The sequence below is a fragment of the Hylobates moloch genome, unplaced genomic scaffold (genome assembly GCF_009828535.3).
Source record: "Hylobates moloch isolate HMO894 unplaced genomic scaffold, HMol_V3 SCAFFOLD_1, whole genome shotgun sequence".
Lineage (NCBI taxonomy): Eukaryota > Metazoa > Chordata > Mammalia > Primates > Hylobatidae > Hylobates > Hylobates moloch.
In genome coordinates, this window is record NW_026652276.1 from 221,615,050 (window position 1) to 221,632,151 (window position 17,102).

General features: G+C 48.8%; 1 protein-coding gene across 5 annotated transcripts in view; it reads right to left on the reverse strand.

The window, feature by feature from the left end:
- DENND2A (DENN domain containing 2A) overlaps positions 1-17,102 on the reverse strand; it is a 122,031-nt gene that overhangs the window by 20,235 nt on the left and 84,694 nt on the right. For all 5 annotated transcript variants that reach the window (XM_032761937.2, XM_032761938.2, XM_032761933.2 and 2 more), the window contains 3 exons: positions 17,021-17,098; positions 8,793-8,933; positions 6,626-6,774 (listed from right to left, as the gene is read on the reverse strand). In XM_032761937.2, the coding sequence (XP_032617828.1) occupies positions 6,626-6,774; positions 8,793-8,933; positions 17,021-17,098 (368 nt within the window). The remainder of the gene's footprint in view (positions 1-6,625; positions 6,775-8,792; positions 8,934-17,020; positions 17,099-17,102) is intronic.

Here is a 17,102-nt window from a genome sequence, read left to right on the forward strand (position 1 = left end):
GCCATCACAACAGCATTCTTTCCTTTCCATCTGTCAAACTCCTGCTTGACAGAGCCATTAGAACACTCAATGTCCACCCTAAAGATAAAACAGAGCAAAAATGTTATTCTAAACTTGATAGATTTTTGGCTCAACTTAAAACCCTTTTATAACTCATACAATCTTTGCCATAACTCCCTGAAGCTTCCTCTTGCAGTGGGAGACTCGCAGCGATGATGAGAGAATAAATCGTGTTTGTGGGGGAGAGTGCTGCGGGGGTGGCTACCGACCTAGAGTAGGCGAAGGTCCCCTCTGGGATGTCACCGGGCCATGCACTGAGTCTGTGACATGTCCTGTTCTCATGCCCTGTTCCATGCCCTCATTAAGTTAGGAGCTACAGCTGGAAATCAGGAGAATAAGGAGGCTTTCTGCCACATGAGCGGAGCAGGGTTGGGCATGAGTGCATGTGCAGCCCCAGGAGTACTGGGGATAAGGGTACAAGCTGTAACTTAACCTGAAGACTTTCTTTTCTTTTTCTTTTTTTGATTTTTTTAATTGAGATACAGTCTCACTCTGTTGCCCAGGCTGGAGTGTAGTGGTGTGATCTCAGCTCCCTGCAACCTCCACCTCCCAGGTTCAAGTGATTCTCCTGCCTCAGCCTCCTAAACAGCTGGGATTACAGGCGCCTGCCACCATGCCGGCTAATTTTTGTATTTTTAATGGAGACGGGGTTTCACCATGTTGGCCAGGCTAGTCTTGAACTCCCAACCTCAGGTGATCCACCTGCCTTGGCCTCCCAAAGTGCTGGGATTACAGGCATGAGCAACTGCACCCGCCCCTTTTAAAAATTTTTTTTCTTTCTTTATTTTATTTTGAGATAGAGTCTCGCTGTCTTGCCCAGGTTGGAGTGCAGTGGCTCAATCTCAGCTTACTGTAACCTCTGCCTCCTAGGTTCAAGTGATTCTCCTGCCTCAGCCTCCCGAGTAGCTGGGATTACAGGCGTGTGCCACCACGCCTGGCTAATTTTTGTCTTTTTAGTAGAGACAGGGTTTCACCATGTTGGCCAGGCTGGTCTCGAACTCCTGGCCTCAAGCAATGCACCTGCCTCGGCCTCCCAAAATACTGGGATGACAGGGGTGAGCAACTGCACTTGGCCTAAAGACTTTCCAGAATTTTCCAGGTCAGGCAACTTGCAGCCAACCATTGGTCCCCAAACCCTTGTTTGTCATGGCCTGGCCAAAGAACACTTCAATTCCCTATGGCTACTTTCCCGTAAATCAGACAGATCGAAGTGGATACGGATTCCTCCACCTGGCCCATGGAGTCAGAGAGTTTCAAAGCTGGGGGAGGCCTTGGGGGTGACCTGATCATACCTGTCTCACTGGGACCCTGCTGGAAGGCCAAAGGCCGTAAGGGAGGCAGGGAGGGCCCTGAGGAGAAAAGCACAGACTTCCCCATGACCTGTTAGCCTGACTGCCGAGCACAAAGCGGGTCCTGAGGGCCTGTGCTAGGGAGACTTTCCTTATACATTTCTGTAGACGGACAGGGCCCCAGACCCTGCCCTTCACCCATCCCTGGAGCCTGCAGCCCAGCTGCTTTCCCTCCGTCCTCTCCAAAGCCCGGCAGCTCTCCCACTCCCTGCTTCTTTGAGCAGAATGATGGATCCTCTGCACGCCTGTTAGTTACCCACGTGACAGGGCTGTGGGGGGCGTGAAATGACGCAGGTCAGACCCTCAGAAGGCGCCCGGCACAGAGGCCGCTCCACGCCCCGTCACTACCGTCATCCTCATCAGCTTCGCTCACGCTTTGTTTACCCTCTTCCTGTCTCAGAGCTCTTCGGGCCTTTCTTTATGCAGATTTCCATCTCTTCAGGTCTGCATGGAACCCGTGCAGGACGGAAGGACGATTTATTGGGCAGCGGGGAGAGCATGTGGAGCCATTTGTAACAGGAAAAGCGAGGGCTGCTTTCAGAGAAAACAAGACAGGGAGTCCCGGAAAGTCAGAGCCATGCGGGGCCACGTCTTAAGAACAAGGAGACCCAGGGCCAACGGCTAAGGATGCTCAGAGGTTCCCCCCTACTCTGGGAAACCTCCCTGAGTGATGGGGGAGGGATGTGTACCTCTGAAAGCTGTAAAGGGTCTAAAAACCCAACGACGGTCTTTCTCACACACGCACACCATTACTGTACCATCGCCTGGCTCTGGCTCCAAGGAGGGCACCACAATTATCCACGTTCCTGCTGCCTTCTCTTCTCCCACAGAAATCCCATCCTCACAGTGCCTGACATCTGGCAGCTGCTGCAGAAGAAAACGCCTGATGGGCACAATGTGCCTGTGGGGAGACCTGCTTGCGGCAGCCACAGCTGGCGTCTGACCCACTCACGGCATGAGCTGTTTGAAAAGACGAAATCTCCAAGGGCAGAATGCCAGGCACTGTGGAAGGTTGGAGAGAAACACCAATGCCTCTCCTATGGACCGCGCTGGTGACTGTCTCCTCTGTCGAGGGGTCCCAGAGCAGGGCAGGGAGGGTGGCTGGGGAACAGCCAAGGCCCAGGAATCCAGGCAGGGTCCACTCTCGGCCGCTGGGCTTTGCTCATTTTTGTCTGTCTCTGGTGACAGCAGCTCTGTGGGAGGGGCTGGCCCAGCGTCCAACCTGTCCACCCAGAAATCTGTCCAGCGAAAAGGCGGAGGTGTCAAGTCCTCTCCCAGACATCGCTAGGGCAGGCATTTCCAGGTTTCTTTCTTTCTTTTTTTTTTTTTTTAGACAGAGTCTTGCTCTGTCGCCCAGGCAGGAGTGTGATGGTGTGATCTCCGCTCACCACAACCTCTGCCTCCCAGGTTCAAGTGATTCTTCTGCCTCAGCCTCCCGAGTAGCTGGGATTACAGGCGTGTGCCACCACGACCAGTTAATTTTTGTATTTTTAGTAGAGACGGGGTTTCGCCATGTTGGCCAGGCTAGTCTTGAACTCCTGACCTCAGGTGATCTGCTCGCCTTGGCCTCTCAAAGTGCTGGGATTACAGGTGTGAGCCACTGAGCCCGGCTGGCATTTCCAGGTTTCTTTGTGCCCTGAGCCTTCTGACATGTCCCCTTGCATTGCCCTTTGGGGATGTGTTTGTCTCTGACAAGGCCCCTTCCCTTTTCTGTTCCCACTTTTTCTCTCCCTGCACTTTGTTTTTAAGTTTTTTCTTTTTCTTCTTAATTTTTAGAGACAGAGTTTCGCTCTGTCACCAGGACTGGAGTGCAGTGGTGTCTCACTGTACTTTTACCAGAAAAATCGATGGTACTTTGTTTTCTTCCCCGTGGAGGGAGCCTGGGGGAGGCTGGGGTGTGTGAGGGGGGCCCACGGCTCCTCTCCAGCTGTGCCCTTCCCAGACATCTTCTCAGGGTGGGTCCTCCCTAAGTCTAGCATCTTCACCCCGCAGGCATGTTCCCTGGGGACTCTGTCCCCACCACCATTCCTGAGGGGTGCTGGGTTTCCTTGGCTGACTTTCCATTTCTGCCCAGGCCTTTCTGAAATCCATCATTTTCCCCTCCCCGACATCCAAGCCTGAGAATTCCACCTCTAGGGGATGGAGGGAGTGGGGGATGGAGAGGATAAAGACAGTTACTATGGTGCTGATGAAATCCGATCCTGGCCACTGAAGGGTTATTACTCATCCTGGCTTCCAGGGCTCCAACCTTGAGAACTCCCTCGGCTGAATTCCCCAGTGCCCGGGAGCTTGGAGAGCTCCCCAGCGCCCAGCACCAGCTGCAGACTTACAGAGAGGGCCTGCTTCCGGAGCTGACAAAAGTGCACCGGGAGTACAATCACGCTGACATTTAAAAGTGAATAGCGAACTAAAACACAGGGTGGGAGCAGGCTGGGAACAGCCAGATGGCTGCTGTCCAAAGAGGTGCATCAGAAAGGTGACCAGATGCGCCGCATGAGGGGAGAGGGTGGGGCCGCTTCCCGCTCCGCCTCCTGAGGAATCCCACATCTGCAGAGTTTGTCCCTTCCATTTTTCTATGCCTTTTTTTCTTCCCTTTTGTTTTCCGTAGCTCAGAGTCAGATTTCCTCTCCAAACCACAGTGCTTCAGTTTTTGTTTTGTTTTGTTTTTGGCACTGCTTCTTTCCACATGGACTTCTCAGGTGGCCTCATCTGCGCCACCCGGTTGGCCCCACATCTCAGTCCTTCCTGGGGCTGCAGCCACCCCTCACGCTTCTGTGCCCCCAGTTCCAAAGCAAAGAAGGCTCTGATTCAGTATTTCAAAAATGCAAGGAATTCTCTTTTTAGAAGCTGAGAACGAACCCAAGTCCTTGTCTGCATTTCCTTCCGGATCTTCTTTGATTTGTGACGTGGCCTTAGCAAATCATTGAATGTGCCCACTGGGATGGGGGTGGCCTCCTATGGGGCACTGAGTCTGTGTGTGTGATGGGAGGGAATTTACTTTAACGGTGAGGAGGGATGCCCTCAGGATGGTCTGTCCTCTTGAGCATGGCCCTGCAGCCTTCTGTGAGCTGGCCTCTGTCCACCACTGCCGGCTCATCTCTCCCTCCCCCACCTTCCTTCCTCTGCGCCAGCCCTAGTGAACTACTTTGCAGTTCTTTTTCTCTTTCTTTCTTTTTTTTTTTTTTTTGAGTTTCGCTCTTGTTGCCCAGGCTGGAGTGCAATGGCACGATCTCGGCTCACTGTAACCTCTGCCTCCTGGGTTCAAGTGATTCTTCTTCAAGCCTCCCAAGTAGCTGGGATTACAGGCGTGCACCACCATGCCCAACTAAATTTTTTTGTATTTTTAGTAGAGACAGGGTTTCACCATGTTGGTCAGGCTGGTCTTGAATTTCTGACCTCAAGTGATCCACCTGCCTTGGCCTCCCAAAGTGCTGGGATTACAGTCATAAGCCACCATGCCTGGCCTACTTTGCAGTCCTGAAGGTGACAGCTAGGCCTCACCTGTCCCCATATCTCTGTAGGATGGCTCCTTTTGCCTGCAATGTGCTGACTACTTGTTCTAAGTGTTGGCCCTCAGAACTCGCCTCCCTGGGAGTGAGTGCCCTCCCTTGGTCTCCAGAACTCACTGCCTCCACCTGCCTCTAATGTGGTCCTGGATAGTCGGCTTATGTCTCTGTTACCCCACTGCACTGAGACTAGTCTGTGTTTTTCTTTTCTTTTCTTTTTTTTTTTTTTTTGAGACAAGGTCTTGTTCTGTTGCCCAGGCTGGAGTGCAGTGGCATGATCATAGCTCACTGCAACTTTGAACTTCTGGGCTCAAGTGATCTTCCTACCTCAGCCTCCCTAGTAGCAGGGACTGCAGGCTCCAGCCACCATATCTGGCTGATTTTTTTTTTTTTACATTTTTTGTAAATGTAAAAAAATGGTCTTACTGTGTTGCCCAGGCTGGTCTCAAACTACTTTGCTCAAGCAATCCTCCCACGTCAGCCTCCTAAAGTGCAGTGATTACAGGCGTGAGCCACCATGCCAGCTGTGTCTTTTCTCTGTTTTCCTACCACATAGCAGAGTGTCTGACACATGGCAGAATGAGTAGAAAGCCCACCAATGCCAGGGGAGTCGCACACGGCAGTGCAAAACAGTGTGCCTCCCAGATCTCCAGTCTGAGCTGCCGACTGATTCCATCCTTTATTTTATTTTATTTTTTATTTTTTGAGATGGAGTCTCGCTCTGTCACCAGGCTGGAGTGCAGTGGCATGATCTCAGCTCACTGCAACTTCTGCCTCCCGGGTTCAAGCGATTCTCCTGCCTCAGCCTCTTGAGTAGCTGGGACTACAGGCACACGCTACCACGCCCAGCTAATTTTTGTATTTTTAGCAAAGACAGAGTTTCGCCACATTGGCCAGGATGGTCTCAATCTCTTGACCTCATGATCTGCCCGCCTCGGCCTCCCAAAGTGCTGGGATTACAGGTGTGAGCCACCGCGCCTGGCCTATTTTATTCTTATTTTTGAGATGGAATGTCGCTCTGTCGCTCAGGCTGGAGTGCAATGGTGCGATCTCAGCTCACTGCAGCCTCTGCCTCCCGGGTTCAAGTGATTCTTGTACCTCAGCCTCTCAAGTAGCTGGTATTACAGGCACGAGCCACCATGCCTGGCTAATTTTTGTATTTTTAATAGAGACGGAGTTTCATCATGTTGGCCAGGCTGGTCTTGAACTCCTGACCTCAGGTGATCCTCCTGCCTCAGCCTCCCAAAGTGCTGGGATTACAGGCGTGAGCCACCGTGCCTGGCCATCCTTTTTTTGTGGGAGCAGGAGGGAAGGTCTCCCTTGTTGCCCCAGCTGGAGTGCAGTGGTGAGATCTCAGCTCACCACAGTGTCCACCTCCCAGGTTCAATCGATTCCCATGCCTCAGCCTCCCAAGTAGCTGGGATAACAGGCGTGGGCCACCACGGCTGGCTAATTTTTCTATTTTTAGTAGAGATGGGGGTTTCACCATGTTGGACAGGCTGGCCTTGAACTCCTGGCCTCAAGTGATCCACCCACCTCAGCCTCTCAAAGTGCTGAGATTACAGGTGTGAGTCACCGCGCCCAGCCTATTCCATCCTTATCTCAGAAGGGCTTACTCTTCAATGCTAGGCGGTCACCTGCTCTACAGACTAGAGGGTCCAAGAGCGACTGTCATTCAAACGCTTTAGCAGAAGTAGCCAAGGCGGGTACCTGAGCTTGTCTGCAATGAAGATGACCCTCCTCTCCAGAAGCAGGGAGGCAAACACACAGACCAGGTGGCGGACGCTGAGGGAGGAGAAGAGAGACTCAAAGTCCACGTGCTCGAGCCGGGAGTCCAGCGGGCGGCACAGTTCGATCACCTGCCAGGGAACAGGAGCAGCCATGAAGGAGGGACCCAGCTATGCAGCCAGGCCTCTCACGGGCGTCGCAGTCCCGGGGCTCTGAGGTCCTCATCAGGGGTGACCCACTGGCGGGGGAAAAGGGAAAGAAAAAAAGCAAAACAAAAGGATTGGGGGAAAAGAAAGATGCCAGAAGACTAGGGGGGAGGTAGCTTTGGTAGGGAAGCAAGCGTCTCACACTCAGCTATGAGACTGAGGACAGTGTGGACGAAGGGGAGGACAGAGGATGGCAAAATCAATGGTTTTTGGCCCCAAATGGTTGGGGGGCTCTCCCTGGCAACAGCATATCTGTACTCCCCATGGACAGTTTATAGGACTTTTGAAAACTGTTCTGTCCCTGAGAGTCCCAGTGGAGAGCATTTCTGTCTCTTGAGGAACTGTTACCTGCTAGGTGGAAATCCCAGGCTAGCATGGAACGCCCAGCAGGCCTGAGCAGCACTTCGGAGACTCGCTGCCACCTCAAGAAGGTGTTTTTTAGGTAACCCTGACTCCATCCCACTCCGTTTCTGATGATGTGTGCTTTCAGCTTTTGTGCTTTGTGTCTATATCTTCTTTTTTTGAGATGGAGTCTTACTCTGTTGCCCAGGCTGGAGTGCAGTGGTGCAGTTTTGGCTTATTGCAGCCTCTGCCTCCCAGGTTTGAGCAATTCTCCTGCCTCAGCTTCCCAAGTAGCTGAGATTACAGGCGCCCGCCGCCATGCCTGGCTAATTTTTGTATTTTTCGTAGAGACAGGGTTCCACTATGTTGGCCAGGCTGGTCTTGAACTCCTGACTCCAAGTGATCCACCTGCCTCGGCCTCCCAAAGGGAGGGATTACAGGCATGCTGGGATTACAGGTGTGAGCCACTGTGTACCCAGCCTGTGTGTATATCTTCTTATTCTGCACTTGTTGAAATGTTCCTGAATTCCCTCAAGTTGGTACTCCTGTGCATGTTTTTTTTCTCTTTAAATAGCTGCCTCCCTCCCAGTGAGCAGAGAGTGGATTTCACTCTTAGCATTTCACCGCCTGGTGCTGCCCCCATGGTGAGGCTTCCTCTCCGGTAACCTCTCTGCTACATCCCCATGGCCAAGCCACTGCATCTGGTATGGGATGGTTTCAGGTTCTCTGGCAACAAAGCGACTGCTGTTCTCTCTGCTGGGAAACTAGGTTGTTCCAGAGCGTTCCAGGCCTATTCTCCTCCCCGCTTTGTTTCCAGAGGTGATCTGGTTTGCTGAGGGTCTCTGAAACTGAAGACTCAAGGCTAAATGGGGTCCTTCTTCTGATGTCCACCAAGCCATGCAAAGGGGGTGGGAGGGATGAAAACAAACTCCTTCATAAAATCCCAGCCCAGGCTGGGCGCCGTGGCTCATGCTGTAATCCGAGCACTTTGGGAGGCTGAGGTGGGCGGATAATGAGGTCAGGAGTTTGAGACCATCCTGGCCAACATGGTGAAACTCCATCTCTACTAAAAATACAAAAATTAGCCGGGTATGGCAGCAGGTACCTGTTGTCCCAGCTACTTGGGAGGCTGAGGCAAGAGAATAGCTTGAACCTGGGAGGTGAAGGTTGCAGTGAGCCAAGATCACACCACTGCACTCCAGCCTGGGTGACAATGCAAGACTTTGTCTCAAAAACAAAAACAAAAAATAAAGTCATAGAGGCAATACAGACTTGAAATGTAAATAGGTTTCAATAAAATCTATGAAAGAAAACGGGCTATTAAAAGAAATTAAGGATGTTCAGTGCAGATCCCTAACCTGAGGCCAACATCATGCAAAGGAACACCCCAGCTGCCATAGCATAGTTCTTGGGCTTGCTGCATTGGGCTGGATGGATTGAGGGTGGAACTCATGATGAGTGACCTCTAGGCCAGCCCTAGGGGCAGGGAGAAGACACCACGGAATTGGACTGCTCACTGAAAGGCAGCCCCTCTGAGCACAGAGACTCGGCTGTCTGGGCCACTGCCTCCCCAGGGAGAAGGAAGGAGTCTGACAACTCACCTCAGTTCCTGAACCTGGCAGGAAGTTCTTGACAAGGATGGTTTTGCCCAGGGCTGGGAAAGGGGCTTCCATGACACTTCTCATGAGTGGCTGAACCAGGGCAGGAGAGATACCTCGTCTTTTTTCCACCTCATCCAAGATCTGCAAGGGTCAGAAAAGCAGCTTAGCTATTCTAAAGCCAGAGCACCAAGGTGGAGCTCAGTTCTAGGTGAAGTGGGCCTGCCATGGTGACTCAAGAATTATGGGGAGGCCCTGCTTTCCCTATGAGGCCAAAATAGGCCCTTTGACCCTACACGTGATTGTCCCCAATTCTTCTCCCCTCTGTATGTCCACACCGCTTGCCATGCAACGTTGCGGCTCCTACTCAGGAGTGAAGTCTACTTCCTTGCCCCTTTGACTTAGGGTTTGGCCATGTGACAGGTTGTGCTAATACATGCATTCCCAATGAAGGTAATATAACCCCAAGGGGGTAAGAACTGGTTTTTGGGAGGAATGAAAAAACTTAGATATTATAATGGTTTGTAGCCCTCTAAGAGGTCACAGTACATAAACAGATGTACCGTTTATTTATGAAATTAAAATGTCATGGGAAGGGATAGCCATCAGGAAAATACAAATCAAAAGCACCATGAGATACCACTTCACACCCGTTAGGATGACTCTAATAAAAAGATGGATAATAACAAGTGTTGGCAAGGACATGGAGAAATTAGAACTCTCACACACTGCTGGTAGGAATGTAAAATAGTGAAGCTACTCTGGAGAACAGTTCCTCAAAAGGTTAAACATAGAGTTACCATATGACCCAGCACATAGCACTCCTAGGTACCTATCCAAAAGAAGTGAAAACATATATGTTCACATAAAAATTTGTACATGATTGTCTGTAGCGGCATTATTCATAATAGCCACAACACAGAAGAAACTTAAATGTCCATTAACTGATGAAGTGATAAACAAAATGCGCTATATCCATATAATGGAATATTATTTAGCCATCAAAGTGCTGATACATGCTATAACTTGGATGACTCTTGAAAACATTATGCTAAATGAAAGAAGCTAGTCATAAAAGGCCATCTAACGTATGATTCCACTTAGATGAAATGTCCAGAATAGAAAAATCCAGAGAGACAGAAAGTGGATTGGAGGTTGCTTAGAGTTAGGGAGTGACTGCTAATAGGTCTAGGGTGTTTTGTTGGGGTGATGAAAATGTTCTAAAATTGTGGTGATGGTTATATAACTCTGTAAATATGCTAAAAGCCATTGAACTGTATATATTTTTTATTTTTTATTATTTTAGAGATGGGGGTCTTGCTAGGTTGCCCAGGCTTGCCTTCAACTTCTGGGCTCAAGTGTCCTCCTACGTCAGCCTCCTGAGTAGCTGAGACTACAGGCACTTGCCAGTGTGCTCAGCAAATTGTGTACTTTAAATGAGTGAATTGCATGGTATGTGGATTATATCTTAATAAAGCTACTACTAAAAAACTAAAAAAAAAAAAAAAATCCAAACTCTCCACAGTCTAATTGTAAATTGAAGAGTCTAAATTAAAATGCCATTTATGAAGCTGGGTGAGGTGGCACACACCTGTAATCCCAGCTACTTGGAAGGCTGAAGCAGGAGGATTGCTTGAGCCCAGGAATTTGAGGCTGCAATGAGCTATGATCATGCCACCACACTCCAGCCTGGGCAACATAGTGAGACCCAGTCTCTATTTTTAAAAACTGTCATTTATAAAAGTATCACATGTAGCTATTGAGCCCTTGAAATGTGGCTAGTCTTAATTCAGACTTTTTTTTACTTTATTTTTTATTTTTTTTGAGATAGTTTCATTCCTGTTGCCCAGGCTGGAGTGCAGTGGCATGATCTCGGCTCACTGCAACCTCCGCCTCCCGGGTTCAAGCGATTCTCCTGCCTCAGCCTCCCGAGTAGCTGGGATTACAGGCATGCACCACCACGCCTGGCTAATTTTGTAGTTTTAGTAGAGACGGGGTTTCTCCATGTTGGTCAGGCTGGTCTCGAACTCCCGACCTCAGGTGATCCACCCACCTTGGCTTCCCAGTGTTGGGATTACAGGCGTGAGCCACTGTGCCTGGCCCAGATGTATTGTTAAGTGTAAAATACCAGCCGAGCATGGTGGCTTCTACCTGTAATCCCAACACTTTGGGAGGCCAAGGCTGGCAGATCACCTGAGGTCGGGAGTTCGAGGCCAGCCTGTCAACATGGTGAAACCCCATCTCTACTAAAACTACAAAATTAGCCGGGTGTGGTGGCGGGTGCCTGTACTCCCAGCTATTTGGGAGGCTGAAGCAGGAGAATTGCTTCAATCCAGTAGGCAGAGGTTGTGGTGGGCCAAGATCGCGCCATTGCACTCCAGCCTGGGCGACAAGAGCAAAACCATCTAAAAAAAAAAAGTGTAAAATACCAATTGAATTTCAAAATACACAATTTATTTTTATTTCTATTTTATTTTATGTATTTTTTAGACTGAGTCTTGCTCTGTCACCCAGCCTGGAGTGCAATGGCGCAATCTTGGTTCACTGCAACCTCCACCTCCTGGGTTCAAGCGATTCTTGTGCCTCAGCCTCCAAAAAACAGTGTAAAATACCAACTAAATTTCAAAATACACAATTATTATTATTATTTTTTGAGACTGAGTCTTGCTCTGTCACCCAGGCTGGAGTGCAATGGCGCAATCTTGCCTTACTGCAACCTCTGCCTCCTGGGTTCAAGCAATTCTCATGCCTCAGCCTCCCAAGTAGCTGGGATTACAGGCGCGTGCCACCGCACCTGGCTAATTTTTGTAATTTTAGTAGAGACAGAATTTTGCCATGTTGGCCAGGCTGGAACTCCTGACCTCAGGTGATCCAACCACCTCGGCCACCCAAAGTGCTAGGATTACAGGTGTAAGCCACCATGCCCGGCCCTCGAAATAGACAGTTAAGAATATAAAATATATCAGTGATTCTTTTTCATGTTAACTATATGCTGAAATAAAATAATATTTTGGACATATTGTGTTAAATAAAATTTATTATTAAAATTAAAAAGACAGGATGGCAGTTCCTCAAAAAACTAAATAGAATTACCATATGATCCAGCAACTCTATTTGTGGGTATATACCCAAAAGAATCAAAGCAGGGACTTGAATAGATATTTATTTGGACACCTACGTTCCTAGCAGCATAATTCACAATGGCCACAACGTGGAAACAACCCAAATGTCCACCAATGGATAAATGGATAAATAAAATGTTGTACATACATACAGTGGAATATTATTCAGCCACAAAAGGAATGAAGTACAGATACATGCTACAACGTGAGTGAACCCTGAAAATATTATGCTAAGTGAATTGAAGCCAGTCACAAAAGGACAACTGTTGATCATTCTACCTCTATGACGTTCCTAGAATCCTCGAACTCATAAAAATAGAAAATAGAATGGCGATGGCGAGGGGTTAGGGGAGGGGTTAGGGGCGGGGTTAGGGGAGGGGGAATGGGAAATTATTGTTTAATGGGAACAGAACTTCTTTTTTCTTTTGAGACGGAGTTTCGCTCTTGTTGCCCAGGCTGGAGTGCAATGGCGTGATCTCGACTCACTGCAACGTCCACCTGTCAGGTTCAAACGATTCTCCTGCCTCAGTCTCCCAAGTAGCTGGGATTACAGACACCCACCTCCACAATCATTTAATTTTTTTCTTTTTTTGAGCCTGAATTTCGCTGTTGTTGCCCAGGCTGGAGTGCAGTGGTGCGATCTTGGCTCACTGCAACCTCTGCTTCCCAGGTTCAAGCGATTCTCCTGCCTCAGCCTCTCTAGTAGCTGGGATTACAGATACCCACCACCACACTCACTTAGTTTTTTTCTTTTTGAGCCAGAGCTTTGCTGTTGTTGCCCAGGCTGGAGTGCAGTGGTGCGATCTTGGCTCACTGCAACCTCTGCTTCCCAGGTTCAAGCAATTCTCCTGCCTCAGCCCCTGGCTAATTTTTGTATTTTTAGTAGAAACGGGGTTTCACCATGTTTGCCAGGCTGGTCTTGAACTCCTGACATCAGGTGATCTGCCCGCCTCAGTCTCCCAAAGTGCTGGGATTACAGGTGTGAGCCACTTCATCCGGCTTTAGCTAATTTTTGTATTTTTAGTAGAGATGGGGTTTCACCATGTTGGTCAGGCTGGTCTTGAACTAATGACCTTAGGTGATCCACACCTCGGCCTCTCAAAGTGCTGGGATTACAGGCATGAGCCACCACGCCTGGCCTCAATGGGTACAGAGTTTTTGTTGAGGGAGATGAAAAAGCTCTGGAGATAGATGGTGGTGGTGGTTGCACAACAATGTGAATGTAATGCCACTGAATTGTTAAAATGGTTAAGATGGTAAATTTTTTGTTATGTATATATTTTAGTACAATAAAAAGACAATAATGTGAACAAAATTAGAAAGAATTTTGGGGGAGACAGTTAGGGAAAACACACCTAAAAAGGCTGCTTAGGGGGACAGTAATGAAAAAAAAGCTTGTGGCCGGGCACAGTGGCTCTTACCTGTAATCCCAGCACTTTGGGATGCCGAGGCAAGCAGATCACCTGAGGTCAAGAGTTCGAGACCAGCCTGGCCAATATGGTGAAACCCTGTCTCCACTAAAAATACAAAAATTAGCTGGGTGTGGTGGCGGGCTCCTGTAATCTCAGCTACTCGGGAGGCTGGGAAGGAGAATCACTTGAACCTGGGAGGTGGAGGTTGCAGTGAGCCAAGATCACGCCACTGCACTCCAGCCTGGGCGACACAGCAAGACTCCGTCTCAAAAAAAAAAAAAGAAAGAAAAGAAAAAGGAAAAGAAAAAAAGCTTGTGGGACACTGGGCAGAACGAGGCAGAAGCGTTGCCATGTGGGTTCTCTGGCCAGGCCTTAGGAGGCCTGCCTTCGTGTTTTGTGTGCCCTCTTGTGCCTCTGCCATTGCCACAAGAAGAGCATATGTGGGCCATCTCACTGTCTAGGAGCATGGGAGACATGTAGACCAGGCCTGCGCCCAGACTTGTAGCCTCTAGAGCAGCTAGATCAGCCAACCAGCCAGCCTCAATCAGCCAACCCAGCCTCTTCACAATACTTGCCAATCTCAAACCCCAGCTGACCTCACAGCTGGGAGAACAAATGATTGAATCTTGAAGCCTCTGTGGTTCACTAGACAGTATTACTATAGCAATTGTTAACTGATACCCTTTTCTTCAGAAATTCTGAGAGCTGCTCTCTTCTTCATCTCCATGACTCCTTTCTGTTCTAAAGGACAATATGCGTTTTGACCATCCTTGCCCCACACCTAGAAATAGCTCAAGTTCCTGGGATCAGTTAGCTAAAGCTCTCGTTCCTGTTCTGTCCTGAATATCTGCTGTGTGGTCTTCGGCAAGTCATCACACTGCACTCCTAAAATATCCCTGGTCAGAAAACAGACAGGAAAACAAAGGACTGTGCATCACAGAAGTATGTTAGCACATTTACTGGCTCCACGTCCCCTGCTCATGACAGCAATGAAGCTTATGTGAACTTCAAAGCCTCCACTTGGAAGCTGGCCTAACTCACATGAGCTGTTTTACTTCTGGTGTCCATAAGCATTCTGACAACAAGAAAGGCTATGATCTATAACCTTACTTCACATGTAAACAAATCACATGAAAGACTGGCCTGAGCAGTAATGCCTAGCCTGCTAGACCTTGCCAGTGACCAACCCCAACATGAAATGATGAGCACTTCTGGTGGAGGGGAGGGGAGACCTTGGCTAAGATTACACTGATAGCATTCATTTTCTTTCTTTCTTTTTCTCTCTTTTTCCTTTCTTTCATTTTCCCTTCCTTTCTTTCCCTCCCTCTCTCCCTTCCTCCCTCCCTCTCCCTCTACCTCTTCCTTCCCTCTCCCTTCCCTTCCCTTCCTTCTTCTTTCTTTCTTTTTCTTTTTTTTTTCTTTTCTTTCTTGACAGGGTCTCACTCTATTGCCAAGGCTGGAGTGCACTGGTGTGAACATGATTCGCTGCAGCCTCAGCCACCTAGGCTCAAGCAATCCTCCCACCTCTCAGCCTCCCAGGTAGCTGGAACTACAGGTGCACACTACCATATCTGGCTAATTTTTTTGTATTTTTTGTAGAGACAGGCTTTCACCATGTTGCCTCGTCTGCTCTTGAACTCGTGGGCTCAAGCAATCCTCCCGCCTTGGCCTCCCAAAGTACTAGGATTACAGGTGCGAACCACTGCACCTGGCCTTCTTTTGTTTTTTATTTTTTAATTAGAGACAGAGTCTCACTGGTTTTCCCAGGCTGGAGTGCAGTGATACGATCACAGCTCACCACAGCCTCGAACTCTTGGGCTCAAGTGATCTACCGGCCTCAGCCCCCTGACCAGGCATTAATTCTTTCAAACAGACTTACAGAGAAGTACAAGTTCTACCATGGGAAGAGATCACATTATGTCTGTATAATTCAGGCTTCCTCTGAGTTTAGGTGGAGGGTGGGCAGGAGGAAGCCTTTTTTATAGAAATGCTTTTAGGGGCTGGGTGCAGTGGCTCGTGCCTGTAATCCCAGCACTTTGGGAGGCCGAGGTGAGCGGATTATGAGGTCAAGAGATCAAGACCATCCTGGCCAACATGGTGAAACCCCGTCTCTACTAAAAATACAAAAATTAGCTGGGTGTGGTGGCATGTGCCTGTAGTCCCAGCTACTCAGGAGGCTGAGGCAAGAGAATTGCTTCAACCCAGGAGGCGGAGGTTGCGGTGAGCCGAGCTTGCGCCACTGCACTCCAGCCTGGCGACAGAGCGAAACTCCGTCTCAAAAAAAAAAAAAGAAATGCTTTTAGGGAGTAATGCTTTAACATCCATGGACCGTAGGTGCAGGAACTTCAATTCCCCCCCAGAAAGCTCAGACAGATCTATATACTCAAGAAGGATTGAAAATAAATTTATGAAGTAGGCTGGACGCGGTGGCTCATGCCTATAATCCCAGCACTTTGGGAGGCCGAGGTGGGTGAATCACTTGAGGTCAGTTTGAGACCAGCCTGGGCAACATGGTAAAACCCCATCTCTACTAAAAATACAAAATTAGCCAGGCGTGGTGGCATGTGTCGTAATTCCAGCTACTCAGGAGGCTGTGGCACAAGAATCGCTTGAACCCGGGAGGTGTAGGTTGCAGTGAGCTGAGACTGCACCACTGCACTCCAGCCTGGGTGATAGAGTGAGACTCTGTCTTAAACAAAGAAAAAAAATTATGAATTAGACACTCATGTCTGGTTAATACAGGAAATGATGTTGATTATACCTAGTTTGGGAGATCAGCATCATATAGGATAGTAATTATCTCCTGTATATATACCAATCCAGAATACCGGGGTAGATGAGCTAATTCAATATGGCAATTCCTATGTGTTCATATATTGGCTCATTTTCCAGAAAAGAAGACCAAATTATATGAATATTTTGATAAACTTAGAGTACTGTTAAAATAATTAATCCCCCCTCCACAAAACTGTTATACATACATGACACATATGCACGTGGGTACACACCTATCCATCTATTATAGTAGCCTTTTTTCATGCCAAAGCTCATATGACAAAAGGCAATGCTCAGAAGAAGAAAAATAAAACACCTGGAATATTCTGGGAGGGTCCTCCAACCCTCCCTTTCTCAACTTCAATTATCTTGCCCTCCCTGCACCACACACACTTTCTGAACCTGGCCCTTCATTAACTCTTTTTTTTTTTTTTTTTTGAGATGGAGTCTCGCCCTGTCACCCAGGCTGGAGTGCAATGGCATGATCTCGGCTCACTGCAACCTCCACCTCCCGGGTTCAAGTGATTCTCCTGCCTCAGCCTCCTGAGTAGCTAGGACTATGGGTGCCAGCCACCACACCCGGCTATTTTTTTTTTTGTATTTTTAGTAGAGATGGGCTTTCACCATGCTGACCAGGCTCGTCTCGAACTCCTGACCTCAAGTGATCCGTCCGCCCCAGACTCCCAAACTGCTGGGATTACAGGCGTGAGCCACCCTGTCACCGCACCGGGCCTATCAACTCTCATTTCCTGAACCAACAGTGAGAGAATAGAGGGGTGATGAGGAGAGGAGTGAAGAAATGGGAAGGGAAGTAGGTAGAGAATAAGATGATAGAAGGCCCAGGACAGGGGGATATTCCCTGGAGCCCTCTAGAGCCCTCCCGTTCCTTCCGTTCCTCTTTCTCTGAGGTCCAAGTTCTCACCTTTGAAAAGAGGCTGAAGCATCCCAGGCGGCTCACAATGCAGTAAACTTCAGGAAGGCGCTTCCCTTTGCCTCCAGGCTTT